The 11,971-nt window shown below is 38.4% G+C and overlaps 1 protein-coding gene across 1 annotated transcript in view; it reads right to left on the bottom strand.

Moving 5' to 3' along the window:
• LOC119429098 (nck-associated protein 5) overlaps positions 1 to 11,971 on the bottom strand; it is a 90,036-nt gene that overhangs the window by 38,120 nt on the left and 39,945 nt on the right. The window contains exons 5-7 of the mRNA XM_037696816.1: positions 7,256 to 7,324; positions 3,243 to 3,281; positions 3,040 to 3,159 (exon numbers count right to left, since the gene is read on the bottom strand). Coding sequence (XP_037552744.1) covers positions 3,040 to 3,159; positions 3,243 to 3,281; positions 7,256 to 7,324 — 228 coding nt within the window. The remainder of the gene's footprint in view (positions 1 to 3,039; positions 3,160 to 3,242; positions 3,282 to 7,255; positions 7,325 to 11,971) is intronic.

Here is an 11,971-nt window from a genome sequence, read left to right on the forward strand (position 1 = left end):
ATATATATGCACTGTATTTACATCCTAAACAAATGTTATTAAAAATTAAACACTTAAAAGGAGCGTTTAAAAATGAAGTCCGTGGAAGATTTTTGCAGATGAATCTCTTTGAGGTTGATTATTAATTCCTCAACCTTCCGTTTTGTTCAGACTGAGCTGAGGACAACACATTTCATGTTGGACCGTGTCAAAACAGGACACTTCAGGCAGCTTTACAGCTCACTCTCCACCATCTGATTCCTTTTGCTGAATTTCTACCTTTTCCCAGCTTGCTCTGAGTTTTTCACCTTTCCCTCCTGCTCCTCTACTTCTCTGCTTTCACGTCTCTCTCCACTTTCACTCCGCCTGTCACCCTGCTCTTATCTAAGCTTCCTATTTTCATCCTGATCTCTTTCTGTCTCGTCTGGTCAGACTGGCAGCTCTACTTCCTTCTCTTTTCCCTTTGACATTTTTTTTTTCTCGTATTGACGGCAAAATAACAAAGCATTGGCAGGTCGCACAATAATTTGAAACCCTGCTTTTCAAGCTGACTTTAAAGCCTTTCAATTTATTGTGCAGCTTTGGTTTTGTTACCTTGAACATGCATTTTTATTCTCTGGTAAACTACACTGTGGCGCAGATCTGATGAAAGCAGAAAGTGTAGTAGCATGTTTCAAATATTTAAAGCTAAAGTTTCCATTAGATAGCACAAAAACAAGATTTTAAAGAATCAAATGCTAACTTAACTGTTTATTTGAGGATCACAGCTTAAAATGTGAAACATGATGAACAAAGACTTTGAATCTGAAAAATGAAGCCAATGTGCATGTCCTGCTTTTTATTACTGACCAGCAGGGGGCGAGCTGTCTGGTGGCAGAAATACTATCTGAAAGAAAGAGTTCCTAAAACATTTACAGCCACGGTCAAAAATGTAAACATCAAAATAATGTTGTGACAAATGTATTTATTGTTATGCTTCAAAATAAACAAATAACACATATGAATGTGGCAATTGTTGCACAGCAACTAGTTTGATAATTACAACGTAAACTAGATAAATTGCATTTCCTGAAAAAATGCAGTGTGACTGCTTATTGCAGAATAACTTGCTGAAATGTAGCTGAAAAGAAAGAACAAGCCTAAGTTAGCAGAAGAAAGCAGAAAGAACATATAGTTGCTGAATTAGGTTTAAATAAGCAGAAACGAGCACAAAAAACAAGAAATCAACAACAAAAAAAGCTAAAATTAGCAAAAACTATCTAAAGTAGCCAAAAAGGCAGAAAGAAGCTTAAACAATGAGAAGGAAGTGGAAAAAGCTGAAATAAGCTAAAAAATGTGGAATTAGCTGAAAAAGCTAAAATTAGCAAAAAACAGCTAAATAGTAGCTAAAAGAGCAGAAAAAGCTGAAATTAGCCGAAAAAGCTGAAAGAAGCGTAACAAGCTGCAATTAGCAGAAAGAAGATACCGTAATTAGGCTGAAAGTAGCAGAAATTACCAAGGAAAACTGGAATTTATCTGAAGACAGCTGAAAATAGCTTAAAAAAAGCAAAAAAGTTAGCTGCAAAATTTGAACAAGCTTAAATTAGCAGAGAAAAGCAGAAAGAACACATATTTGCTAAGTTAGGCTGAAAGAAGCAGAAATGAGCACAACAATGTAAAAAATTCCTGAAAAAAGCTGAAATTAGCCCCCAAATAAGGCAGCTGAAAAGTAGCTAAAAAGGCAGAAAGAAGCTAACATTACAAGGTGGAAGTGAAGAGAGCACGTTTTTGCTGAATTAGGTGGAAAAAAGTTGAAAAGAGTGCAAAAAATGTAGAATGAGCTGAAAAATCTTAAATTAGTGTAAAACAGCTAAATGGTAGCTGAAATAGTAGAAAAAGCTGAAACTTGCAGAAATATGCTGAAAGGACAAGCAGAAATTAGCAGAAAGAAGTTAATTAAGCTGAAAGTAGCAGGAGTTACCAGGAAAAACTTGAATATCTGAAAATGGCTGCAATTAACTAAAAAAAAAAAGCTGAAGTAGCTGGAAAAGTAGAACAAGCTTAAATTAGCAGAGGAAAGCAGAAAGAACACATATTTGCCCAATTAGGCTGAAAGAAGCAGAAATGAGCACAACAATGAATAAATTATCTGAAAAAGCTGAAATGAGCAACAAAAAAATCAAGTGAAATGTAGCTAAAAAGGCAGAAAGAAGCTAAATTACAAGGAGGAAGTGGAGAGAGCACATTTTTGCTGAACTAGGCTGAACAAAGTTTAAATGAGTGCAAAAAATCTGAAATGAGCTAAAAATATATCTTAAATTAGTATAAAACAGGTAAATAGCAGCGGAAATAGTAGAAAAAGCTGAAACTTGCAGAAATAAGCTGAAAGGAGGATAACAAGCAGAAATTAGCTAAAATAAGTTAGAATAAGCACAAAAATGTAGATATCAGAATGAATCTGAAAGGAGCACAAAACAGCTGAAATTACTTGAAAATAGCTGAAGAAAAGTTTAAATTTGCACAAGGAAGATGAAAGAAGCTGAAGCAGAACAAAATGTGAAAGGAGCAGTAAAAGGTTGTAAACACATCTAAATAGTTGAAGGATGGAAAATGAGCTCAATTCATTTTCTATGAGAAAAAAAAAGTGTCAGAAAAGGCTAAATATTTCAAAAAGCTAAAGTTGCACCAAAACCAAATCATAGCACCCTTCTCCTGAACGAGCTGAACGTTTTGATATATGATTGGTTGAAATAGCTTAAAAACTACGGGATGAGAATTGCGCCAAAAAACGTACCGAAGAAAAATGGATCACAACAGTGTGAATGCTTCATAAACATTCACACTGTTGTAGTTTGTTTTGAAAACAATCAAGTAAAATATGATTTCTGTTGTGACAAACATTCACGTCACCGCTTGGCGACCATCTTTTCTGTGTAATCCAAAACAGTTTTTACCTCCATGTTTGCGTTTTCTTAAATTACTGTTTGTAAAATTGGAGAGTTATGAAGGTGGAAGTCCTGAAAGCACAAACGGGAGTAAAAAAAACCAACAAAATAAAATAGAAAGCCGAAGTTTAGTTACCTGGAGAAGCAGATCTGATGCAGGCTTGATCTTCTGCTGGAACAAAATACTCAGCGCCCGATTCTGCTGCTCCAGGTCGAAAACTCGTGTTCGCAGCTTTAGACATTCTTCTCTTAAATCCTGATGCAACAAAATGTACATTTTATTAAACAAAACTAAACACTGTTGTGCTGAAATGAGTTTTACTGGGACACGAAGCCAACCTTTTGCGTGAGAAGTGCCTGCACGACTTGATTGGCAACCTTAAAAAAGACAAAAACCCAACAGAGAGTTATTGCGAGCCTCAATCAAACCTTTTCCTTCGGGCCTTTGGAACCTTACAGTGGTGCTGTAAAGGCCTTCAACCAGCTCGCACTTCCTAATTGTTGTATTGACAACTCTGAATTGATGTAGGAGCAGAGGTGCGACCGGTTTAAGTGCTGTTGTGCCTGGCGCTTGGTCTCTCAGCGGCTCACACCCTCCTGCACTCCAGACCGCAAGGCTGATGGAGACGCAGCTCCGATTACTGCGCATCGATTGCTCGTTAATAGCGTGTGAAGCTGCTTGGCTCTTTGGAGCGCGTCCGCTCTGGATTATTGAATGAGGGGGAGACAAAGGTAAATATGGTGAAATGAGGCTTGCTGCTGGTTACCCACCTGCCTCCTGTACTGTAAAACCAGCAGGCGATCAAACAAATTTCAGGTCTGCATTGGCTAGAAACGACAAATGCAGCCACAAAGCAAGCGTCAAGCTCCAATTTTTGTCTTGTGTATTCTCATGAAAGGAAAATTATTCATAAAACCTGTCTTTAACAAAAAGTTATCCTCGTAAGGAAACATTTAAACTAGAACGTTCCTGGAGAGACTTTGACGGGGACTGCCAAGTTGCGGAAATTTAAAAATTTTGATTTGACAATACTGTGTTGGGCATTGCTCTCAATTACTACTATACTAAATTATTTTCAGCTTAATATCTATGAATATGGCTGATTTATTGTAGTTTTCCTTTTTAGCTCTGGTGGCCATCTTGGATTTTGAATTTGCAACCAGTTTATTCAGAGCTAAATATCCCTAAAAATGGCTAATTTATAGTATTCTTCCATTTTAGCTCATACTTCCATCTTGAATTTTTTTTTGCAATCAGAGTCTATTAGGGATTGTTTTCAGCTACTAATAAACCAATTTTCAGCTTAATATCTCTAAAAATGGCAGATTTATAGTGTTTTTCCTTTTTAGCTCAGGTGGCCATCTTGGATTTTTGATTTGCAACCAGTCTATTAGGGATTGTTCTCATTTCCCAGTACACCAAATTTCAGCTAAATATCTCTAAAAATAATAAATTTATAGTATGCTTCCTTTTTAGTTCATACGTCCATCTTGAATTATTGATTTGCAATCAGAGTCTATTAGAGACTGTTCTCAGCTATTAATATACCAATTTTCAGCAAAATAGCTCTAAAACCCTCTGAGTTATATCCAATTGAAAATAGCTTTGGTGGCCATCTTGAATTTTTCTATTTGAATTCAGAATGTGTTGTTTATCGCTGTCAGATACCATCACACCAAATTTCAGCTCAGTATCTTTTAAAATGACTGAGTCATATTTTTTCCCTTTTAGCTAAGGCGGCCATCTTGGATTTTTTTATTTGGATTCAGTATGTAATAGGGAATGTTCTCAATTATAACTTCACCAAATTTCAGCTCTATATGTCAAAAAATAGCTGAGTTAAATCTATTTAAATGTAGCTTTGGAAGCCATCGTGAATTTTTAGATTTGAATTCAATATTTAATGGGCATTGCTCTCAGCTACCAACACTGTACACCAAATTTCAACTGAATAGCTCTAAAAAAAAATGGCTGAATTGTCATATTTTTTCCCATTTAGCTCAGGTGGCCATCTTGGATTTTGAATTTGCATTAGGAATGTATAACAACTTGCTCTCAACCACCATCACACCAAATTTCAGCTCAATTAATTTTATAATAGCTGAGTTATCTTATTTTTCCCTTTTAGCTAAGGAGGCCATTTTGGATCTTTTATTTGGATTCAGTATGTGATGGACAACGTTTTCAGCTATAAGCAGACCAAATTTCAGCTCTATATGTGTAAAAATATCTGATTTATAGCCATTTAAATGTAGTGGCCATCTTAAATTTGTAGCTTTGAATTCAATATTTAATGGGCGTTGCTCTCAGTTCCCAAAACACCAAATTTCAGCTGAATAACTCTGAAAAACAGTTGAGTTATCGTGTTGTTTCTCTTTTAGCTCAGGTGGCCATCTTGGATTAATTTGTGTCAGGAATGTAAAACAACTCGCTCTCAGCTCCGACCATACCAAATTTCAGCTCAATATCTCAATGAATGACTGAATTATAGTCAATTTGGAGTTTTCTGAGGTAGCTGTGGCAGCCATCTTGAACCAAAATGGCTCCCAAAGTTAATCAGTGTTTTGTTCAGAGACCTCTCCACTTTAGGTCATGTGACCTCACTGTGGAAGTTAGAAGCTGTTTAGAGTTCTGTCAGTGTTTTTCAACGAGCAAAATGGTCTTTGTATGCAAATTACGTCACCATGGCATCTCGAAACACCAATAACAGTAATAGCACACACCACGACGCCAAGCCGGTTGTTTTGATGTAAAATTTGTGGGGGTGCACACTGCGGTTTGGGCCGTATTAAAGTTGATAGAAGATGAAGAAGACCCTTTTCAGGTGGCAGTCCCCAATAAACCAACAAAGCTTAGTTGAGCCATCGTAACGATGGCGAGGAAGCAAAAAGGAGTCCGACTGTACCAGGAAACCGATCCATGTCCAATGGAACTCTGCATCACTTTAAACCCACTTCCAATCCTCCTCTTTCATCCGTGCTTTTCCCACCTCGCGGGAAATCTGCTCAGTCCACCGAGCCACTCGGTTTCGTCCCAGAGTGAATCTGCGAGCAGGCACTGCCAAGAGCGGGGCCCCCTTTATCCCCCCCCCCCCCGGCTCCCTGGACAGAACTTATCAAGTGGCGCCAAATAACCAGAGGGCAGAGAGGTGTTCACACCAACTTATGGTGGTTAAACAGTTCACATTTTCCACCGACTGCAGGAAAATTATGACTGAAGACAAAAACTTTTTGAAAAGATTCAGAGCTTTTGTACACGAGTATGTAGTAATGTATCCATTATTTAATTTACGTCTTAAATACGAACTAAATCAATATTTCAAATTTAATCTTTCATCTTTCACATTTCCTAACAATTAGACTATAATGAATATTATTTTGGGTAAAAATATATTTAAAAAAGGCCTGGTACTTACAGGGTATATAACTGGTACATATTGGATACATACCTGGCATATAACTAATGCTTCATGGGTAAAATCTGGGTATGTACTTGGTACTTCAAGAGCTAAACCTGAGCATGTTCCTGGTTCATCCAGGGTAAGAACCAGACCTGGTACTTCCAAGACAAGAACCAGCAACATGTCTGGTACTTCCACTGTAAAAAACAAGTATGTACCTCATACTTTCAAGGCTAGAACCAGGTACTAGAACCTGGCAGTTTTCTAATACACACCTAGCACTTTCCAGTTACGCATCTGGTACTTTTCGGGTACAATACAGATAGTTTCTGGGTCCGTATAGAGTAAGTATGTTCCTGGTACCTACTAAATACCTATGGGGATAGAGCTGCATTATGAAGTTACTGGTTATTATACTCAGTTTGTACCAGATGTACCAAGTAAGAAACCAGTAAGAAACAGGTATACACCTAGAATGTACCCAGGATATTCTGGGCTGTGTCATTAATTCATTCATTTCTGATGGAAATCTAATTTTTTGTACTTAAGGGGAGGTCTGTCCAGACTTTAAAAATTACAGTAATCATCTTTTCATTCAAAACTGATGTTATTTTTAAAATACACTTTTTAATTTTTTCATTTCAACGTCTGACATATTTTCTTTGTGCCATTTCAGCTTATTTGAGGATCAAGCTGACTTTCTATTTGTCTACAGCGTTGTTTCTACTTTACAAGCGAACGTCAGACTCTCCCCGTGTTTCACTGTGTAACTCAACGATGAGCCTTCAGCGCCGCACCTCTCAGCCTTGGCCCTCATTAAAGCTCTAATCTCATCTTCAGCTTCGCAGCTGTATAGTCAGACCTGACTGAGCGAGCACTTGTGGGCATTTCAAGGCAGGTAAAACGCCTGGCGTGCCACATTTAAGGAGGCGAGCTAAGACGTGCGCTCACCTCATCCAGACAGCGGTCGTACTGCTCCCTCTGGCTCTCGTTCTCCGAAGCCAAGGCGGAGTTCTCCTCCTGCAAAAACAAGCTCCGCGTTAGTTACACATGACGCCACACGACAACAAAGACGAAGGTAGAAGCAGCAACTAAGCATGGAGGAGACTTTCCACACAAAGGTCATGTGTCAGCTTTGAACTGGGACGCCCAATAAAAAGAATCACCTAGTGCAACAGGGATAAAGGTCAAGGGGGTGGAAGTTACGATGCTGAACTTTTGTGCTGTGCGAGTTTGGACCTAATAAGAATATCTTCTCTGCTCAGTGAGCACCGACCGAGGCGGCACTCTATTGATCTCTGGGAGTTTCCAATTTGTCAGCAGCAGGCTGTGCATTAGGAGCTGTCAGCCTCCTCGCTCCAATCGCCCTCTGCCCTTTAGCAGAAACTATGGAGCTCTCGGTAAAAACATAATTACGACCCAAAAACAATCCGATGACGCCAGCGTGGACTGACTAATTAAAGCTTCTGAGACTCAATGCAAATGCAATGCAAGTAATTAAAGGAAAGTGACGTGTCGTAAGCGTTAGCTTCTCGTAGGTGGGAAATCCCCGAACAGCCTCGATGCTTCTGATTGTTGTAATAAAAACTAAGCACAACAGAAGATTGAGAATATGACCTGCTAAATGTTTGTGGATTTAGTCAAAGCTGCGTCCACACAGCTCAGTTTTTCCCCATTTTAGCAGAAATGTTAAACATTTGAAAGCTTTTGTTTGTACAGAACAGTTTCAGCTACGAAGGTGCTGAACTTCATTTTTCTGCTGGACTATTTTGTTTTCACCATCGCTCGATTATGAATGTGATATTTAGGTTTGTGTGGAAGCACGGCTCGTTCTAAAAATATACTCACTGGTTTAAAATATTTGAAACTAGAGAAACTGAATTTCTGCAAAAATGCAGTGTGAATGCTTATTGCTTACGAACTTGCTGAAAAACAGCTGAAATGAGCAAAACATGCTGAAATGTAGCTGAAATGGAAGAACAAGCCTAAGTTAGAAGAAAAAAGCAGAAAGAACGCATATTTGCTGAATTAGGTTTAAATAAGCAGAAATGAGCACAAAAAATAGGAAATTAGTTAAAAAAGCTGGAATTAGTTTAAAGAAAACAGCTGAAAAAATAGCTTAATAGGCAGAAAGAAGCTTAAACTATCAGAAGGGAGCGGAAAGAGCTGAAATAAGCTCCAAAAATGTGGAATTGGATGAAAAGGCTACATTTTGCACAAAACAGCTACATAGTAGCTGAACTTGCAGAAAAAGCTGAAACTAGCCAAAATCAGCTGAAAGGACAATAACAAACTGAAATTAGCAGAAAGAAGCAGAAATGAGGACAAGAAAGTGAAAATTATCTAAAAATGCTGAAATTAGCCAAAAAAAAAAACACCTGCAGAAAAATATCTAACAAAGCAGAAAAAAAGCTGAAATTACCACAAGGAAGTGGAGAGAGCAAATTTTTATTGAATTGGGCAGAAAAATGTTTAAATGAGAGCAAAAAATGTGGAATTAGCTAAAGATGATGAAATTAGCATAAAACAACTACCCGTAAATAGTAGCTGAAATAGCAGAAAAAGCTGAAACTTGCAGAAATCAGCTAAAAGGAGCGTAACAAGCTGAAATTAGCAGAAAGAAGTTAGAAGAAGCACAAAATTTTGTAATTAGCAAAAATAATCTGAAAGATTATAGATAGATTTGTTGAAATAGCTTGAAAGCTGTGGGATGAGAAACGCACCGAAAAATGTACGGAAGAAAAATGGATCATAATTGTGTGAATGCTTCATAAGCATTCACACAACAAAAGTTCTTCTTTTTCTTTATGGCTGCTCCCTTCTTCAGGGGTCGCAAAAATGAACTAACTCGCAGGAAGACTTGGCAATTGTTTTTTGCCGGATGCCCTTCCTGATGCAACCGTAAACCACCGAGCTACCACAGCCCTCTGTGTGGAGCAGAGAGCTGCTACCTAGAGCACTCAGGGGAGCAGATAGTGGGGGTTAAGGACCTTGCTCAAGGGCCCAGGTGGGGCAAATGACAGTGGAAACAGGTGTGGGTGCTTCACATTTCCCACCCACATTTTGATGTTGTCGGTCCCAGGAGTTGAACAGGCAACCTTCTAATCACAAGCTCACCTTCCCTAACCTCTGCGCCATCACTCTCTTAATTGAAATAAATTATTTTTTCAATAACAGGGCTGAAAAAAGAGAGACAATACAAAACAAAAAAGACAACTTTTTTTTCCTCTATAGTAGTCCCTCGCTACTTTGCGGTTCGGCTTTCGCAGACTTTTTCGCGATTTTTCAACGATTGTCAACTTTAATATTACATATGCGATTGGGATGGTACGGGATAAAAAATTAACAACAAAACACTTTGGACAGGCGCCATCAATTTGTAGTTTTCTTTCAATAAACCTACACTGAAACGCAAGTCAAAAGAACTACATTACCCAGAAGCCAACAGCGCTTCCACCCGCTGTTTTCTGCTGAAAAGGAGGAAAAGTTTTGCAACGTAAAGTCAGAAGTAACAATCTGTTAAGCTCACAGAACTGGCAGAAAGTCACAAATAATCCTGAAGCTTCCTGAAGCTCAATTATACACGCGCACATCAACCTGGACGAGGCGGTTGGTACATATACGATTAGGCCTGTCACGATAACAAATTTTGCTGGGCGATTAATTGGCTTAGAAATTATTGCGATCAATAATAATATTGTTTGAAATTTGACAATATTAGAATCAGAATAAGCTTTATTATCATTGTAGCGCGATACAAGGAGAATATGTCTGTCCGGTCGTCGGAAAGATGGGCAGAATGCGCGTAGCTGCTGCGCTTTAAGAGTGTGGCCTCTTATCCTTTTCAGAATCCATTTTTTTAGATAGAAAACGGGACAAAGCCATGAGGAAAGGATAGTGGCATTACAAAAAAAAAAAAGATCTTTGGTTCAAAGAAGAAATGTTTTCTATATTATTTTATTTTGCTTTGCATGTAGTACCTTTTTTGGACCACCAGATGGCAGCATTAGACTGTTTGAACCAAAGGATGGGTAGTGAGGGAACGAGCAGCGTCTCTTTAAGAAAAATGGGAGGGAGGCGCTTTGGACCGTTGACAAAACGAAGGTTTTTCTCCGAGGTCGGCCTGTTAGCTTAGCTCGTAGCTTAGCTGCTTTTAACGATCCAAAAACGCGATTTTGGACGGCTAAAACAGATTTTAACGAGAAAAGAGAAAGGGAGGGGTCAGTGAAGAGCACAGGAAGTTGAAACGTTTGTCATCCAGTGTCTTCAGTAGAAAGAGACATGAAGAAACGATAAAGCTGATAAATGAAAATAAGGTTGATAACTTTCATTTATCATGCGATTAATTGATTTATTGTTTATCGAGACAGGCTTATTTACAGCTATAACTGAGGGACTACTGTATTTTGTTAGACTAATTTCACTGTTTTTCTTTTATTTATTTATTTATTTTCCGGCAGCCATTAAACGTGGGGCAACCATGTAATTTTTCCACCGTTACTCGACCTCAGTTAAAAAGTTCGTCTAAAACTCAGACATGAAAGGCGGCGGGAGATAAGCATTCCTTCAAGGAAGGAAGGCCTTCGGTTTGTTGTTGTTTTGTCTTCAGCCACCAGTTTCAGGCCACGGAGCGTGCCCGCCAAGCTAATGAGCGCCATCAGTCGAGCCGCATGAATCAGAGCCGAGCGCTGCTTACTTAGTGTCAGAGGAGTTTATGCACAATATGAGGCAGTGATGTATCGCCTCGGCTTTGTTCTTCCCAATTCCACCGGCGGAGCATTCATCACCCACTCAGCCGGACGGAATAAAAATGGCAGATGAGTTTTGATAAAGCCGTTCAAACGCTTTAGGAATGGATTACAGGGTTCGGCTGACCAAAACTCCTTGCGACACTTTACAGATAACCAACGACATCCAATTATCTGAAACTTGCTTGTAATTGTGAGAATGAAACTGTTTATTTTTCAATACTTCTGCATACCTTGTGCTATTTTAGCCAGTCATATACCAAAACGTTCAGCTAATACAAGAAATTGGGTTATGACTTTTAGATTTCTTCACTTTTATAATAGAAAATTTTTTACTTTATTCACAAATATTTCCCCCATAGAAATACATTGAGATCTGTAACACAACATACTGGCACTATTTTGTCTTCTTTAGCTACTTTTAGCCGTTTATAAAAGCCAATATCTTAAGGATCCTTTTCGGAGAGCTGTTCAAAAGAGCAAATCTTTTGAAGGGTTAATATTGTACCCCTAACAACTATATATCATTACATATCACTACGGACATAAAAAATGACACACGGCCGTACGACAACGACCACTCATGCTTGTCAAGTGAGGAACTCCTTCCCTGTCTGAGTCCATGTTCACCAATCACAAAAAAACTGTTTCATTCCTCCTCTTTGCCTGTTCTTCGTGAGTGCAATAGAAGAAGAGGAGCTGATGTGTGCCTACATCTGTGTCAAACACTGTAAAAAAAAAAAAAAGTCTGTGACCTGGTTAAAACAGTTCATTTTAAAGAACTGTTCAAAAGATTTGGATCGTTCATGATGTCTCATCTCTTAGCTACCACTTCGCAATCATTAGCTTTAAACTACTGTCCTGCTTCTTTTTACTTTTAGCTATGTTTTTGCTGTTTTCAGCTTATATATGCTAGCAA

The sequence above is a fragment of the Nematolebias whitei genome, chromosome 23 (assembly GCF_014905685.2).
Source record: "Nematolebias whitei isolate Nwh7 chromosome 23, NemWhi1, whole genome shotgun sequence".
Classification (NCBI taxonomy): Eukaryota; Metazoa; Chordata; class Actinopteri; order Cyprinodontiformes; family Rivulidae; genus Nematolebias; species Nematolebias whitei.